Source organism: Elephas maximus, chromosome 9, assembly GCF_024166365.1.
Source record: "Elephas maximus indicus isolate mEleMax1 chromosome 9, mEleMax1 primary haplotype, whole genome shotgun sequence".
In the NCBI taxonomy this organism is placed as follows: domain Eukaryota; kingdom Metazoa; phylum Chordata; class Mammalia; order Proboscidea; family Elephantidae; genus Elephas; species Elephas maximus.
The window spans coordinates 62,538,211-62,556,397 of NC_064827.1; the positions used below are offsets into that span (position 1 = coordinate 62,538,211).

An 18,187-nucleotide genomic window follows, 5' to 3' on the forward strand; every position below is an offset into this window, starting at 1 on the left:
TCCGCGCTACCCCAGTCGCTGCGCCGGTTCTAGGCCCAGTTCCGGTCGATGACGTAGTTCCGCTTTGCTGGGCGCGCGGTGGACGGTCTGAACGTACCGCTCGGTTTTCGCTGGAGTTTGCGGCTCCAGAGCCCGGCATGGCCGCCTCACGACCTCCTTCCACGGTACAGAACTCGGAATCTCTGCTTACTGTGGCAGGGAGCGCCGAGTGATTACTGCAGGATGGGGCCGCTAGGAAATGGATAAGGCGGTGGAGGGAGGAGGAGGGAGAGAGACTGCGGTACTCATTGTTCCATTATGGAGCCGAGCAGCGCTATCCTGGTACCTGAGCGTTTTCATACGCTTTGGTCTCTTTCGTCTCTCTCGCTACAGCCCTGGAACGGTAAACACTTCCTCCGACTGGTCCCAAAGCGGAGACCTGAAGGAGGGAAATGTCTTGGTCAAGATTCACGTCTATGTCAGTTGTAATGAGGCCTCCTAACCCCGTATCTGTTGTCGTTTGAAATGTATAGACCAGGAATTTACGTTAGCACCTGGTTAGCTATTTCATTCAAATAACCAGCCTTTCATTCAAAAGATTTCAACCAAATCCTTGCTGTTTCCCTCGTGATAAGCAATAATCTTAGAAGGTTCATAAAACCCAAGAAGAGATTGCACTTCCAACCGACATGAAGTAAACAGATTCCAAAGTAAAACGTTGATAGAAAAATCACCAAGAGAAATTCATTAGTTTTATCGACCTTCTGCTACCTGTCTGCAAAACTTAAGTGATGGAGGGATGGAAACACCCTTCAAATCAGGGAAGAACATCTTAACTGGTGTCCAACTTGCCCTTTCATTCGGGGAGGAAATAGGATTGAAGCTCAGGATGAGCTTTGGGGACGCCTAGTAGATTGCTAAGATTAAGCCTTAAATTAATTCAGTTCTTTGGTTTAGCAGGGAACCAAAACCTCTAAGGCACCTGATGACTTAGTTGCTCCTGTTGTGAAGAAACCCCACATCTATTATGGAAGTTTGGAAGAGAAGGAGAGGGAACGTCTGGCCAAAGGAGAGTCTGGAATTTTGGGGAAAGAAGGACTTAAAGCAGGAATCGAAGCTGGAAATATTAACATAACCTCTGGTGAGATGCAATTTGAGTCTCTCTTTACGTTTGATGCTCAAATTTTCTATAGTGAATACCTTCCTAGATAATTATCACTAGTTTTGTGGTCTCTAAAGTTTTCAATTCTTAAACTTGCACCTGTAAGGCCATACTTTGCCTACCACCCTTAGCATCATTTGGAGAGCCTGTTTCTTAGGATCTTTTATACAGTTTTTTGTTCCGTGGATTGTTAGGAATTTACTCAGATGTTTAGGTATTTGGGCTCAGATTGATTGTGTTTGTCTTCTAGAGAGCTAGGATAGTTGTGGCATTGGTTTGGAGCTATTGTGGTTCATAACGTTCTCCCTTTTTTTAGTTTTCCAATTATTTTTCAGCCAGAGTGAAACCTGTGTTTTTTAAGTATAAAAGTAATAGCTGTTTTTATTTTTGTTAAATCAAAAATGTAGAGATGTACGAAGTAGAAAATCCCGTGATCCTTATTAATTAGGTGTGTATCCATCCAGAGGCTACTCAAAAAAGGCCTGGCAATCTGCTTCCAAAAAATCAGCCATTGAAAACCCTGTGGAGTGTAATCCTATTCCTACATACATGGGGTCACCATGATTCTGAATCGACTCTATGGCAACTGGGTATCTTTCTGAGAATTTTAATATAGCTATAAAAATACATATTTTTTTTCCATAAATGAAACCATGATGTACAAATTGTTTTGTAACCTGTGTTTTCACTCTGTATGCTGCTGCGGGTATTGTTCCATGTCAGTACCGAGGAGTTTGCTGTATTTTTTAAAATAAAAGTATGCACGGTTGTCATAAGAAATTTAAATGGTACAGAAGAATATAAAATGAAGACTCCTCTGCAGAAAGTTTCTTGTCAAGCCTCCCATTAACCTTTTATGCTGTTTTCAAACACAATTGCATCACTATTGTACCTCTTATTTTTCATCAAAATGCTCATATTTGGTTTGGGTTTTAAAACTTGTTGTTAGGTTGTAAAAAGCCTTATAATCATGGAAAGCTCATCTTCATAGTAATTAGTTTCAGTTAACTAGTTGTATTTCTATGCTATACTGGGACTGTTAGAGAGTAACTTTGGCAATTACTAAAATAGTGTTTCTATTTTATCTTTTGGATAGAAGGGCTTTGGTAAAGATGTTTTATACTCCTTTTTTTTTTTTTTCTTGTCATTCACATTTTGTTATTTTTTTAGATATACCAGCATGTATTTTTTTTTTTAATTGTGCTTTAGGTGCAAGTTTACAGTTCAAGTAAATTTCTCATTCAGAAATTTATAGACATACTGTTTTGTGACATTGGTTGCAATCCCCACCATGTGACAGCACACTCCCCCTTTCCACTCTGGGTTCCGTATGTTCATTCATCCAGTTCCTGTCCCTTCCTGCCTTCTCGTCATGCTCTTGAACAAGAGTTGCCCTTTTGGTCTCACGGGTGTTATTTTGTTTTATAGCCTGTCTAATTTTTGTTTGAAAAGTGGGTTGCAGGAATGTTTTCAGTTCTGGGTTAGCAGAGTGTTCAGGGGCCATAGTTTCGGGGATTTGTATCCTTACCCTCTGATCCCATCTAAGTTATGTGTTTTTATTAGGTGTAAGGTTGCCAAAATGACTTGAACCACTTTCCTGCCTTTTAAAGCTGTGTCATTTAGTTTTACGTATTTGACGTAATTTAGTAAACTGAAAAATGGTAAACTATCTATAAAACGTGTACTAGACTGGACAGTTGCCTTTCCCTAGTGGCATACGTAGACGACAGTTGTTAGAAATTATCTCTTTCTATTTGAAGATCTGGTGATTATACTGAAGTTGCCCGTTCTTTTTATAGGAGAAGTGTTTGAAATTGAAGAACACATCAGTGAGCGACAGGCAGAAGTATTGGCTGAGTTTGAGAGAAGAAAGCGAGCCCGGCAAATCAATGTTTCCACAGATGACTCAGAGGTCAAGGCTTGCCTTAGAGCCTTGGGAGAACCCATCACACTTTTTGGAGAGGGCCCTGCTGAAAGAAGAGAGAGGTGCCCTTCCTAATTCCTAAATATTTACTCTTCTTTTTTTTTTAATCACAAGGTTCTAGTTCCAAATTTGTCAGTCTTCGTAGCTGAAACTCTAATACAATGTCTCCAATAGTATTGACATATTAAGTTGCGTTTATATAGTTTAGCCCATAATTTGAATCTTAGAACAATTTTTACACCACTAGTAATTTTTTTTATAAGCTGTGAAGAAGGTACTAACGTGCTTCTCTCCTGCTTCCCCCCCGCAGCGCACACACACACGCACAGCTTAGAGTTGGGTGACATTTGTGGCTGAGCTTTGAAAATTTAGACGTCAAATATATTTCTTGTCACCTACATAAAACACAATAAATTTTTTTAGATATTAATGAAGGGCACTCTCCTAAGATATTGCTCTTCTTGTAATTTAAGGTTGAAAAGTTTTATGGATATACTAGTCATATGCAGTTAGGAAAACTGTCTCTTGTCTCCACATCCATCACTAACTGCTGTGCCTTTTCTCCCCTTCACCTTCTTCAAAGAGTTATGTACATTTACTCTCTTCAGTTCCTAACTGCTCATTTACTCCTCAGCCCACTGCAAACTGATTGAGCTCTGTTGTTGTCAAGTTACCCTACTACATTGAAATTGCTCTTTATCAAGGTCACCAACCCATCTTTACTGATATAGTCCGAGTACTATGCCAGCCACTCCCTTCTTGAAACACTCTGTCCTTGATTTTCATAAGACTACATCTTCCTGATTTTCTTCCTGTCCCTGGGTAACTCTTCTCACTTGCCTTCTAGGCCTCTTTTTTCCTGTTTAATAGTGAGCTCAAACTAGCAACAATTGTGAAGATGGCACAGGGCCGAGCAGTGTGTTCCGTTGTACATAGGGTTGCTGTAAGTTGGAACCAGCTCAGTGGCACCTGTCAACGTTTGTATGCTGTAGTCCGTTGCTTTCACCCTATACTCATCCTGGGCAATCAGATCCATTCATGTGGCATCATTTGCTGTGTATATTCTGATGACTCCCAAATCTCTGTTAGTAAGCCTAGGTATCCCAAAGGCATCTCAAACTTGACATGTGTAAATTGAACTCATCTGTTCCCCACCCCCTTCTATTCTCCTAGCAAATGGCTCTACCATTCACACAGTTCTTGGCTGAAAATCTTCCTCGCCTCTGTTGTGACCTATCCCCAGAATTTAGTCTGTTCTCCTTCTGAAATGTACCTCCAATCTGTCCTCTTCTCAGCCTCTATTGCTATCATACCTAGACTGTTCTAATAGCCCCAAACTTGTTGTATTACTCGCTTGCTTAAAATCCTTTATTGTATCCCCATTGTTCTTAGAATAAAAAAACTCCTCATCATGGTCTACAAGGCCTCCAGGCTTTACCCTGTGCCACTCTTCCCCAATTCACCAGACTAGCTACAGTGGTCTTCCTGGAATATTCAACCTCTTTTCTGTCTTTCACTCAGTTCTTTCTCCCCTTTTCCCATCTCTTGCCTTTTAAAATGTTTTTATTCTTTTGATTTCATCATAAATGCCACCTCCTCAAAGAAGCCTTTCCTAACCCCTAGCCTCTTGGAAAGTGAGCCCTTTCATTATTCTCTGTCGTAGTATGTTATTTTCTTAATACGTTTTTTATTGTTGATTGTCTTCACGAGAAAAGTCTATCTTTTTCTTGTTATATCCTTAAAATGAACCCTTGAATCCCACTGCCACTATCTTAATTCAAGTCTACCGTTATGACTCAGAAGATTCCTACAACAGTATCTTGTCTGATTTCCCTGCCTTCACTCTCCCTCTAAAATTCATTCTACGTACTCTGACCAGGGATCTTTCTCAAATGTAAACTTTCCTTAGCCCTTTGTGACCTGGCCCTGCTTATACTTCCAACCACCAGTTTATCCCTCACCAGTTCTCCGCTCATACTCCATACTGAACTGTTTGCAATTCCAAGCTCAACGTGTTTTTCTTACCTCCAGGCATTTGCATTTGTTGAACACTCTGCTTTCCCATTCTCAACCCCTTAACCTAATTGAGGGCTCAGTGTAGATAATACCTCCTCTATAAAGCCTTCCCTAGTCCTCTGGGCCTAAGTTAGGTGACCTCTCTGTATTCCCTCTTGGCACCATATGCTTACTGCCATCATGATACACCCACTCCTCACTTACTAACATGGTTAGGTTCCAAAGACAAGGTCATTGTGTGAAAATCAGCATTATGCGAAAATGGAGGATGACTACCTCATTAACTGCCAAATTATATTATTGCATAACTACCGAATTCTGTCATTATATAACTTAAATTTCATCATGAGTTAACTGCAAACCACTGAGAATCATGGCCCAGCGAAGTTGACATATACCCCTTACCATCACAGCCAACGTTACTCGGGCCTTGTACCTCATTGTTCAGACGTATGTCGATGTGCAAAATAGTCAGCAGATTTTTTTCTGTTGTAAATACGAAATGTCGTATAACGAGGTAGTTGATAGAGGAGTAGGTGTACTTAATACAATGTATTATAGATTCCTGTTAACTTTTTTGGGAAATATCTTACTGTGTTTTCAGTGAAAGTTTATACAGCAAATTAGGCTCTCATTTAACAATTTCTGCACACGTTGTTCAGTGACATTGGTCACATTTTTCACAATGTGCCAGCATTCTCATTATTTGTGTTCTGGTTGTTCCATTTGTAATAATTTAGTTTCCTTGCCCCATTTCCTTCTCATCTTTACTTTAGAGTAATTGCTGATTGTTTGTTCTCATATAGATGATTTTTTAAATGAGCACAGTACTCATGGGTGATATTCTTAATGAGCCATACTTTTATTTAGCTAAAAGGTGAGGATAGTTTAAGGTTTAAAGGGTATCTCAGGGCAGTAGTCTTGGCAAGTCCTCTAGTATCAACCAGTCCAGTAAGTCTGGACTTTTTAAAAGCTTGAGTTCTGTTCCACACCTAAACTTTCTGTCTTCCCCCACTGATAGTGAAATCAAGGACTTTTTTTTACCTCTTGTTGTATATTTAGCACCTACTTGAGTACCCAGCAAATTGGGCATTGAGTGAAGTTAGCTGTGCTTACAAACTCATTGTTTCCAGTATAGGAGCTAGTTGACTCCAAATTGAAGAGGGTAATTGCTTATCTTTGGAATTGGGATCTTCAAATAAGGAAGAAGATTGAGTGAAAGAGATCACGGAAGAAGTTTAGGCATGACAATTTGATTCTTATAGAAGGTTATGAGCTTGAATGGTAAGAGAGTAGGGGAGGCTTGCTCCTTTCCTAGGTATAGTTTTTCACAATCTTATCTTACTCTGTTTAAATTCTGATCTGTTTTGTTATAGATTGAGAAATATCCTTTCAGTGGTTGGTACTGATGCCTTAAAAAAGACCAAAAAAGATGATGAAAAATCTAAGAAGTCCAAAGAAGAGGTAAAATAGGCCTTTGATTTCATAGCGTAAGCATGAAGAAAATGAGAGAATAGTTCTCTTTCTGTTTTCAGTGGATTGCTTTGCTGGGAGGAGGAGAGAAATGTCTTTGAAGACCCTACCATTCAGAAACAGTTGTTGGCAATGGTTTGCAGTTTCCGTGTAGTTGTAAACAGAGATAGAGTGAATGCTATGGTTCTTTCCATAGTATTCCATCTTTTCTTTTATTCTCCCTCTTATTATGCCAAAGCTGTACTTTAGATCCCTCCATGGTTTTCCTAGGAAACCCTGGTGGCATAGTGGTTAAGTGCTATGGCTGCTGACCAAAGGGCTGGTAGCTCGAATCCACCAGGCGCTCCTTGGAAACTCTGTGGAGCAGTTCTACTCTGTCCTATAGGGTCACTATGAGTCGGAATCGACTCGACAGCACTGGGTTTGGTTTGGTTTTTATGGTTTTCCTGTTTATATTTAATAAGGAACCGGAGATCATTTAATAAGACTTTATACAAAACAGATCAGCCTGTCTTTAGCCTGGCTATTACTGAACTAATTCACCTTCTTTCTGAGCAGTTACAGTAGAGAGATGACAGCTGTGGGAGAGGCAGGAATGCTTCAGTTCTTAATTTCTGTTCTTTAACTTGCCTTTCAGTATCAGCAAACCTGGTACCATGAAGGACCAAACAGCCTAAAGGTTGCTAGGCTATGGATTGCTAATTATTCACTGCCCAGGTAAGGAGAGCCTCTAGAAGAAGGAATGAAGTGTATTTTTTCTTGTTTCCTCTCAGGGACTGAGGATCTGTTTTGTAATAACTATGGTGGTTAAGTAAATTGAGTGGTAGAGACACATGCTTGGATACTCGTTTACAACCCATTTGCTCGTGATAATGTTGTTTCTGTGTCATAGGGCAATGAAACGCCTGGAAGAAGCTCGTCTCCATAAAGAGATTCCTGAGACAACTCGGACCTCTCAGATGCAAGAGCTACACAAATCCCTTCGGGTAAGACATTTTTTGGCAATTATCCAATATCCTAAAGATTCTTAACATTTATTAGATTTTCTGCTTTGGCCCACTCTTAGGAAGGTAACAACAACAACAACGAAAAAAAAACTGCCATGGAGTCAGTTCCTACTCATGGTGACCTCATACGTTACAGAGTAGAACTGTTGCTGTTTGGGAGGAGCCATCAGTTAAGGTGGCAGGAACCTACTTTCTACTCACCAGAGGCCTATGGTCTTCTCTTTTATTCTCCTTATTACGCCAAAGCTGTGCTTTAAATCTCTCCATGGTTTTCCTGTGTATATTTAGCTGACACAGATGTGAAGCTAGGACACTAAGAGTGTAAGAAACAGCACGATGAGTTCCAGCTGGGCCTTGACTCCACTGATTTGTCAGGGCATCAGTATCAGTATCTCCTAACAGAAGTGTAGATGTAAAAGTACAAAAAATCTTCGCGTGGGTTAAAACTAGAAAGTTGCCTTTCTTATGGTAGAAAGGCCAAGGAACTCTTGTATTAGCCTATTACTAATCAGTGTTTTGTCTGTTCTGTTTTTCAGTCTTTGAATAATTTCTGCAGTCAGATTGGGGATGACCGGCCTATCTCGTACTGTCACTTTAGTCCCAATTCTAAAATGCTGGCCACAGCTTGTTGGTAAGTTCCATTTTACAGTGATATTTTTTTCCTAGGTGGGAGAGATTTTCTTTTTTTTAGTTAGCTTTAGTCTTAAATGTCTATTTCTACTTCCTCTTTGTTTCTTAGGACTGCACCAAACTTGATTAAGAAGAGAAGCTAGTGCTATACACATTGTATTATAGAATATAGTCTTTATTTAGCATTTCTTATTGTTTATGAGGGGCCCAAGAGATCCATGGCATGTTGACACTAGCATTTTGGAGCAGGTCATATAGTAAGCTTATAGACCCAACTAGTATCCACACAAATTTCCTTTTTTAGTTACATTACCTAGACAAGATATTTCATACCCTTCAGTTTCCTCATCTGTGAAGTGGAATGGAATAATGTTTGTAAAGCATTTTGCCTTGAATAGTGCCTGGTATGTAGTAAAGACTCAGCAAACATTAATTATTGTTTTTATCTTTTTTTTTTTTTTTCTGCCTACGACCTCATATGCATAAACATCTTAAGATGCGATAGTTTTGTTACTTTATTTTGTTTTGTTTGTGGGAGTGGCCATATAGTGAGAGAGGAAACTTAACGTTTTATGCACAGGAAGTACTTGACTAGGGAGAAATGGAGAATATGGTTTAGGAGAAAGTTAAGGAAGTGTAGAAATCACTCTAGCTCTCTCAGCTTTAGTTAACTATAAAGTAGAAGTGATAAATCCTGCCCTATCTACCTATGGTTTGTCATAAGGACCGTTTGAGATCATTGATACAAAAATAATTTGTTGGAAATTTTCTAGAGTAAAAATTTTAAAAGGTTTACGTACTTTGCAAGCAGCAAAATACTTTTCATGTTTAAAGGGATAGTATCATTATTAATATTATTATTAGATCGTTTAATATGTCCTACCTTCCCTCACAAATTGATCTGAAAGTTAAGGGAAATAGCAACTTGAACTGTATTAATTATAGTCTGTTAGAGGCCTCTGGTTACATGAGACGTAGCTATAGCTCTATCTTCTGCCACCCTTCAAATTAAATGCCCTTTATTTTCATTTTTTTGTCTGCCACTGTAATGTTTATTGGGGATGAGAAGAGATTGTCCTTTAGTAATGTTACCAAGATACCTTTTCCTTCCCAGACCAACCCTGGCTGAGATGCTTTCCTTTGTATTTGATAGGAGTGGGCTTTGCAAGCTCTGGTCCGTTCCTGATTGCAACCTCCTTCATACTCTTCGAGGTAAGTTAGAATCTTGTTTAAATCTCAGTTTTCCCGGTGTGAATTCTATTAAGCAGTGAAACTCTGCCTGAGGCTATGCCCCCTACAAAAAGTTTTCCAGGTGCACCTTCCCTGACACACGGACCCAGTTCACACAAAGTTAATTCTTGGTTTGGTTTTCTTTGACCGCAAGTCTGAAATATAATGGTTTCATACATGTACCACTTTTCTCTTAAATCCAACCAAGCTCTGGCATTTCACGGTCTTTAGACACAACATTTTTTGTTTTTTGCTTTTCTTACAATGTAATTTACTCATAGATCAGAAGACTCAATATTTTAAGATGTTAAAACTACCTAAAACAATCTATAAATTCAACACAATCCACACCAAAATTCCAACAGCCTTTTTGCAGAAATGGAAAAGCCAGTCCTCAAATCTTTATGGAATGGCAAGGAGCCCCGTATAGCCAAAGAAAGCAGTCTTGAAAAAGAATAAAATAGGACTCACGCTTCCCAATCTCTGAACATATTGTAAAAGCTACAGTAATTAAACCCATCTGATTCTGGTATAATGATAGACATATACACCAGCGGAATAGAATTGAGAGTCCGGAAATAAACCTGTACATTGTAGTCGATTGATTTTCGATAAGGACGCTAAGTCCATCCAATGTTTGAAGAATAGTGTAATCAGTGATCCTGGGGCAGCTGTATTTCCACAAGCAAAAGAATGAACCTAAACCCATACCTCCACCGTATATGAAAACTAACTCAAAATGGATCAAGGACCTAAATGTATAAGACCTAAAACCATAAAACTCTTGGAAGAAAACTTAGGAGGGTAATGCTTCAGGACTTAGTTTTTAACAATGGGTTCTTAGATATAACACTGAAAGCATGAGCCACAAAGGACAAAATAGATAAATTGGACCTCATCAAAATTAAAAACTTCTGTTCATCTGAGGATTTATCAACAAAGTAAAGAGACAGTCTACAGAGCAGTAGAAAATTTGGGGGAACCATATATCTGATAAGAGTCTAATATTCAGAATATATAAAGAACTCCTACAATTTAACAAAAGAAAGACAAACAGCCCAGTCAAAAAATGGGCAAAGAACTTGAATAGACATTTCATCAAAGAAGAAATACACATGGCCAACAATCATGTGAAAAGATGCTCAATGTCGTCATTAGGGAAATGCAAACCAAAACCACAATGAGGTATCACTTCACACTCACTAAGATGGCTGTCCTAGCCCTTACACCTTTATGTGTAATCCTATTTGGAAGTAGGGTTTTCTTTGTTAAAGAAGCCATATCAATGTAGGGTGTGTCCTAAACCTAATGACTTCTGAGTTACAAGTCACGGCATAGACAGAGCCAAGCACAAAGTGGGGAAGATACATGCCACATGGAGATCACCAAGGAACGCTGGGGCTGCAGAAGTTGACACAAAGATACTCGCTCCGAGCTGACAGCCTTTCCTATAGCCGATACCCTAAATTTGGACATCTAGCCTCCTAAACAATGAAAAATAAATGTCTGTTCTTTTTTTTTAATTTTTATTGTGCTTTAAGTGAAAGTTTACAAATCAAGTCAGTCTCTCACACAAAAACTTATATACATACTCCCAATTGCTCTCCCCTTAATAAGATAGCCCACTCCCTCCCTCCACTGTCTCTTTCCATGTCCATTCCGCCAGCTTCTAACCCCCTCTACCCTCTCATCTCCCCTTCAGGGAGGAGGTGCCAACATAGTCTCAAGTGTCCACCTAAAATGTCTGTCCTTTAAAGCCACCCATTTGTGATATTTTCGTTACAGCAGCACTAGGAAACTAAGACAGTAGCTGTGATTAAAAAAACAGAAAACAACATGTCTTGGCGGGGGGATGTGGAGAAACTGGAATCCTCATCTGTTGATTGTAAAATGGTACAGCCGCCGTGGAAAACAGTTTGATAGTTCCTCAAAAAAGCTCAACATGGAATTATCATATGATCCAGTAATTTTGCTCCTAGATATACACCCAAAAGAATTGAAAGCAAGAAAAACAGGTACTCGTACATCAGTGTTCGTTGCAATGCTATTCACAGCAGCCAAAAGATGGAAGCAGCATAGTGTCCCTCAGCAGATAAATAAAGAAAATATGTTACATACACACGGTGGAATACTACTGGGCCATAAACAGAGATGAAGTCTTAAATACATGCTACAATGTGGGTGAATCTTGAAAGCATCATGTTGAGTGAAATAAAATAGTCGCAAAAGGACGAATATTACATGACCCCACTTATATGAAATACCTAGGAATAGGCAAGTGTATAGAGGCCAAAGGTTATTAGTGATTACCATGGGCAGGTGGGAGGGAGGGGAGAAGGAGGGCTTACTGCTTAGGAGACACTGAGCTTCTCTTAAGAATGATGGAAAAATTTACAAACAGATGGTGGCAATGTTTAAACAACATGACGAGCATAATTTATGTCACATGAATTGTACATGTAAAAAATGTTGAAATGGTCAATTGTTTTGTTCCATACATTTACAATAAATTATCAGTTTAAAAGTTCAGTTTTTTCGGTAGTTGAATTGTCACTTTAACACTGTATGTCTGCATGTTACCTAATATGTACTTATTTGTATCATACACCGTATTCTGTGTTTGCACATAGGTTATAGTAGGGTGCAGCAGTTAAGCACTCCGCTGCTAACCAAAATATTGGCAGTCAAACCCACCCAATGGCTCTGTGGGAAAAAGACGTGGCAATCTGCTCCCATAAACATCACAGCCTAGAAAACCCTGTGGGGTAGTCTAGACTGTCAGTTGGGGTCTCTGTGAGTTGAAAATTGACCCGATGGCACCTAACATGCAGGAAACAGGAACCCTTTAACTTTCATCTCTTACACTCTTTTAGGCCATAACACAAACGTAGGAGCAATTGTATTCCATCCCAAATCCACAGTCTCCTTAGACCAAAAAGATGTCAACCTGGCCTCTTGTGCTGCGGATGGTTCTGTGAAGCTTTGGAGCCTCGACAGGTACTTATTACTCTTCTGCTGTCCACAATGTGAATGCTAGTTTCCCTCAGGAAATGAAAATCTGGCATTTAACCCAAGAAATGCTCTAAGTGTCAGGGTAACTTAGCGTGAAAATAGAATGGAGGATTTCTTTCTTAGACCTTTTCTCAACAGAGAAATTGTGCCAGATTATTCTTATTTGTTAAATTTGGACCTTGATTTTTACCTTCAACGTAGTGGCCGCTGCGTCCAACTCGTTATTCTGGGAAGCTCCAACCTACCTCTTACACAATAGGTTGACGCTGGAGAAATGCACCATTTGGTAGAATTGATGAAAGAGAATACTCGTGGTAGCATGTTGGCTTTTAGCAAACAGCCACAGGGGAGAGGAAAATGAGGTTCTGTCTGGCAGGATTGCCAAGGAATTAGTGTCTCCTCTCGATAGCATCATCCTTTACCTAGAATATCTTTTCCAACTGCAACCAACAGATTTTTTTATGTGTTTATGATTAATGTATTGTTTTCCCAAACATTTCGGAAGCACCTTGTTGGCTAAAAGACATCTAAATTCAATTGCTTAATACTCTTTCTTTGGGAAAGTACATGAAGGCTTTTATTTCAGGATTTTTTTTTTTTAAATAACTAATTAGTGTCTCTACTCTTTGCTAGACAGGATCTTACCTGTGATAACTGTAAGTTTTAATTGGCTTTGATAATACTTAGCGATATTTATTCCCCTAGGGTTTTGATTAGTTCTGTGTATGCACATTGACGAAGTTCCCTTTTTAATTGTCCTCTTTAGGGTTCTTGTTTATTTCCTTTCACTGGTGTTTCAAATATTCCTTCTGTGGTTGCTGGGGAGGAGATTTAATGGCCACTGAAAGACAACTAAGCCTCTGTCTTTTCTAGGAGTTTCTTTTTTCGTTTGGGTCCTTGGCTAACGTTTGAGAAGAGTTTTCTGTAATGCCCATGCACCTAAGCTGTTTGATTTCTGTATCCCCACATCTCTGCTAGAGTAGGGTTTCTTCCTAGAGTCCAAGCACTGCTTTGGTGCTGACTATTTCGCTTATATTAAAATGTCTTTTATTCTTCTCTAATCCTAAATGGCATTGCATTAAGAGTTTATTAACACAGTGGATTGAGGTGGAAAGACAGTGTTTATCAAAGTGCTATGGGCAGTTTTGCCCTGTGGGCACATGACATAGTCTTAATTTTTTTAAAACCTTAGGAAGTGACCAAATTATTGTTAGCCCTAGTTTGATAAACCACATGTTTGGTTAAAACATCGCCTCTCAAACTGTACAAAATGGGTGTATCTGTGCACAACGAGTAGTAAATTCAGTGAATATTTCATGACTCTAAAATAGTTCACTGCATGTGTTTGGTTCCTTTTCAGTGATGAACCAGTGGCAGATATTGAAGGCCATACAGTACGTGTGGCCCGAGTAATGTGGCACCCCTCAGGACGTTTCCTGGGCACCACCTGGTAAGCCATATTGTTGTTATTCTATCCACACAGACCTGTGGCATTTTGTTAATTTATTATAGCTATCTGTGAGGTAAATTTTTAGAGCAGACATACTCGAGTAGGATTTTCTTGAACTGCATTGAATTAGAATCAGAAAAGAGCGAGCATATGGTTCTTTTAGAATTGAGTGTAGTTGCTTTTAAATTAGTTAGTTTGAAATTTCAAAGACACTGATTGCCTGAAAATTTCTAAATGATTTTCCAAAGTGGTTGTACCATTTTACTTTCCCAGAGTTCTGATTGCACCACATCCTTGCCAAAATTTGGTGTTGTCAGTCTTCATCATTTTGGCCAATCTAGTAAGTGCGTAATGATGTATCGAGGGCTTAATTTTTATTACCCTGGTGACTAATGAGGAGTCCCTGGGTGGTGCAAGTGATTAGCACACTTGGCTGGTAACCAAAAGGTTTGAGTCCACCTAGGGGTGCATTGGAAGAAAGGCCTGGTGATCCATTTCCAAAAAAATCAGCCACTGAAAACCCTATGGAGTCCCGTTCTACTCTGACACACATGAGGTCACCATGAGTTGGAATCAACTTGATGGCAACATGTATTGGGATGAGTAATGATGTTGAGTACTTTGTCATATTCTTATCAACTCTGTGTCTTCCAGGGAGTGTCCAGGTGCTTTTTCTTTTTTCGCTCTTTCTAGTATTTTTTTCTCATCTGGATAGCCAGTTTCACCACTATTTATTAAGGAGACTATCCTTTCTTCATTGAAATTGCTTTGGTGCCCTCATTGAAAATCATCTGACCACATAATTGTACGTCCACTTCTGTATTCTCTATTCTCTTCCATAGATGTATTTGTCTATAACTGATTTTTGTTATCTCCAACATCCTGTTTAAGGCCCAGTAAACATATAAATGCTCAGTGAATGAAGGGACATAACATGGATGAAGGGAAGGAAGAATGCAACAAAATCTTTGCTAGACCAGTATTGGGGAATTCTCTTCTTAAAATAGCAACTGGAGTAGGCTTCTGGGAAGTCCATGGTTTCCTGGCTACAATCTAAGGCAGATACGCTTAGTTATTGAGGTACAAGGAATTTCTTGTTAATATGGTTGTATAAATAGTTTCAGTGGCATAACTTAAGCTATAACTATTTATAGAACCTCGTACATGGTAGGAAGTTAAATGTCTGCTAGTTAACGGTTTGCTTTTTTAGCTATGACCGCTCGTGGCGCTTGTGGGATTTGGAGGCTCAAGAGGAGATCCTGCATCAGGAGGGCCACAGTATGGGTGTGTATGATATTGCCTTCCATCAAGATGGCTCTTTGGCTGGCACCGGGTAAGGCCTCTTCCACATAGCAAGGGGCAGTCACTAGTCCCGCTCTCATATATACCTGCTTCTGTGGAAGACTGGATTCAAAGAGTTTATTTATAAATTATCTTATCAGGGGACTGGATGCATTTGGTCGAGTTTGGGACCTGCGCACAGGACGTTGTATCATGTTCCTAGAAGGCCACCTAAAGGAAATCTATGGAATAAATTTTTCCCCCAATGGGTAAAATAATCTAACTGGATAAGGGGTGGAGAGGGTTCTTGGTCAAAAAGTGGTCATTCTTTTTAACTTTGATACTACATCTGATCCACAGCTACCACATTGCAACTGGTAGTGGTGACAACACCTGCAAAGTGTGGGACCTTCGACAGCGGCGCTGCGTCTACACCATCCCTGCCCATCAGAACTTAGTGACTGGCGTCAAGTTTGAACGTAAGTTTTCCTCCTATTTTAGGTCTAATTGTGAGACAGAAATGGAGAGAGAGAGATTGAGATTGCCCTTCAATGGAATGCAGACCAGGCTTTAGCTTAACTTGGATGCGGTACAGGAGAGGATTTGGACTATATTAAAGAAGCAAATTATAATTTCCTTCCCTCTGCCATGTCTTTAGACAGAGATGTGGGGAAAGGATGCTTCTCATTGCTAGGAAGTAAAGAAGACTTCCATGAATACATTGCTTCCTTTTTTTTCTGCGTGGATGTTCCGAGCACTAAATCGAATACTGTGTGATTCTGAACAGACTGTCTATCAGGGAAAGAGCCAAAAGACCTTAATAATGTACTTTCTTCACCTGAGTCTGCCTTATGGTTGCCTCCTTTTGCTGCAGATTGGGTAGGACTATAGAATCTGAGTTGGGTTTTTCTGAATGTGGAAATGTCTTTTCAAAACAGTATGTTCTAGCAGACTTTTGTGCATTTGTTGTCTTATTCTCTTTGAATATTTGGGTTCTGCAAGCAACTCCCCTTCTTTTTTCCTCTAGCTATCCATGGGAATTTCTTGCTCACTGGAGCCTATGATAACACAGCCAAGATCTGGACCCACCCAGGCTGGTCCCCACTGAAGACCCTGGCTGGCCACGAAGGCAAAGTGATGGGCCTCGACATTTCTTCCGATGGGCAGCTCATAGCCACTTGCTCATATGACAGGACCTTCAAGCTCTGGATGGCCGAATAGGCAGGGCCGTGGACAAAGGACTCTAACCTCAAGCTCTTCCTTAAGAGCCATTTTCCTCAAAAGAGAGGAATTGATGTGTTCTGTTCTATCATGTTTTTTGCCACCTACAATGTGTAGACCCTCAATAGAATTGGATTTCCGTGTCAGCACCCCGCCCAGGCAGGCAACCCAGTCCCTGGGTGATGGTGAACCCCATTTGTGGTTAAAATTTTAATTTTCTTCCTCAGGCCCTGCCACAAATTGTGTAGACATTGTTTTTTATAATATTTTGTTTGAATGCCTGTTGCCTCCTTCACAGCACTCAAGATTGTGACTGACTCCCTCCATTTTTAATTCTTAAACTTTGGCTTGCCTTCACATGGTACATGCTCAAGGATTGCATGTCACCCAGATGGCAAGGTGCCTGGACTATGTTCTAGAAGCCCTCAAATAAAGAGGCACATCAAACAAGGCCTGGACAGAGCTGAGAACGTCTCCTTTACCTTGAGAATGGAAGGTGAAGCAGTAGCCACAGTTACGCTGATGGTTATGCAGTAAAGAAGATTTTCCCTCTTCCTGTTGAGTTCACTTGGGATACTGACTGCATCAGGAAGCTCAGAACTGAACATTTGCTGTGTCAGAAAATGTCTTCCATTTTGCATTGATGCCTGGCATCCTTCACGTTACCCCCAAAGACCATCGTGTCGGGATTCAAAGAAATTATTAGAAAGAAAATACGTTTATTGTGCAACCATCTTTCTGTTGGTTACTTAAAGGACGATACCCTTCATCCTGAGGTAACTGAAAAAAATTCCTAGTGGCTATTCCTAAACATAAACTGTTCCTTTTTTTCCTTTTATAAAAACTATCCTTCAAATAATTATTTTGTATAGTTAAACATTTTCTGAATCCCAGCCACTGGAACATACAAAGTCCCTTTTTTTTTTTTTTTTTTTTTTTGGTTTGGGGGCTAGCAAGTAATCATAAAAATTGCTTCCTGCAGTTCCTGTATACTTAATGACTATTCTGTCAATAGTTTTCTTAAACTTAAAAATAGAGGTTTGCTTGCATTGCGCGGGCCACACAAGTGAGCTGTATTCATTGGTTATGCTTTCACCTGCACCTCTTTCCACCCCAAGCAGACAACCGCTGAACTCACTTAGAAATATAGGAATTTAAGAGGAGGATTGTTTATAGATGAGAATTCAAGACAGTTGTATTCTTGAACTCAAAACACTTGCTGCTTCAGAGAGGGTAAGAGTGGTGGTGTTCGAGCCCTATTCGGTCAATTAGGAATGTGTGCTATATAGCTAAATACACTGTTTAATCTGATTTTATTATAACCAGATAGGTACATATCCTGTGTAGTTGTTAAGCTTCTGAATTCTCAGCTCTTCCCTCTGTTGGGCACTTCACTGTTTAAGTATTAATGGTTCTATCTCCTCCAGTGTTTTCCATGAAAAGGAATTATTTTTCATTACTGCCTGTGTGGTGGTTACACAACAATAATGAACATTATTGTATTAGCATGCAGTTTGGATATAGTGTGTGAACAAAGGTTTTCAGACAACTTTCCAAGTTTAAATTTAACTATTAGTTCCCTTAGACTTGTCGCTTCCAAGTTTTTTGTTCCAAGAGATTTAGAGGTAACAGATAAAAGCATTTCATCTAAGCCTTTGGCAGGACAAGAAATGTGCATTTCTTCACTGGGAATAGATGTCGTTTTGAGAAAGTGGTTAGCTGAGAAACATAAAGCAGTTCGTGGTAATGGTGAGATAAAAAGCCAAAACAGGCTCACAGAAGTTAAGTAACTTGCCCAAGGC

The 18,187-nt window shown here is 39.7% G+C and overlaps 1 protein-coding gene across 4 annotated transcripts; it reads left to right on the forward strand.

Annotated features, from left to right (window-relative positions):
• The first annotated feature begins 58 nt into the window (after nt 1–58).
• Nucleotides 59–17,919, forward strand: PRPF4 (pre-mRNA processing factor 4). 4 transcript variants are annotated; one of them, XM_049895096.1, is made up of 14 exons: nt 59–164; nt 937–1,120; nt 2,941–3,127; nt 6,458–6,545; nt 7,192–7,271; nt 7,447–7,540; nt 8,098–8,192; nt 9,345–9,403; nt 12,295–12,418; nt 13,794–13,883; nt 15,094–15,216; nt 15,326–15,433; nt 15,525–15,643; nt 16,192–17,803. In XM_049895096.1, exons 1-14 carry the CDS (start codon nt 138–140, stop codon nt 16,383–16,385), a joined length of 1,572 nt encoding a protein of 523 aa, XP_049751053.1. In that variant the 5' UTR covers nt 59–137; the 3' UTR covers nt 16,386–17,803. The 4 variants fall into 4 exon arrangements, with proteins under 4 accessions (XP_049751053.1, XP_049751054.1, XP_049751052.1 ...); XM_049895097.1 differs by having other exon boundaries at nt 940–1,120; nt 16,192–17,802; XM_049895095.1 differs by lacking the exon at nt 59–164 and adding an exon at nt 196–382 and having other exon boundaries at nt 16,192–17,808.
• The last annotated feature ends 268 nt before the right edge of the window (nt 17,920–18,187 follow it).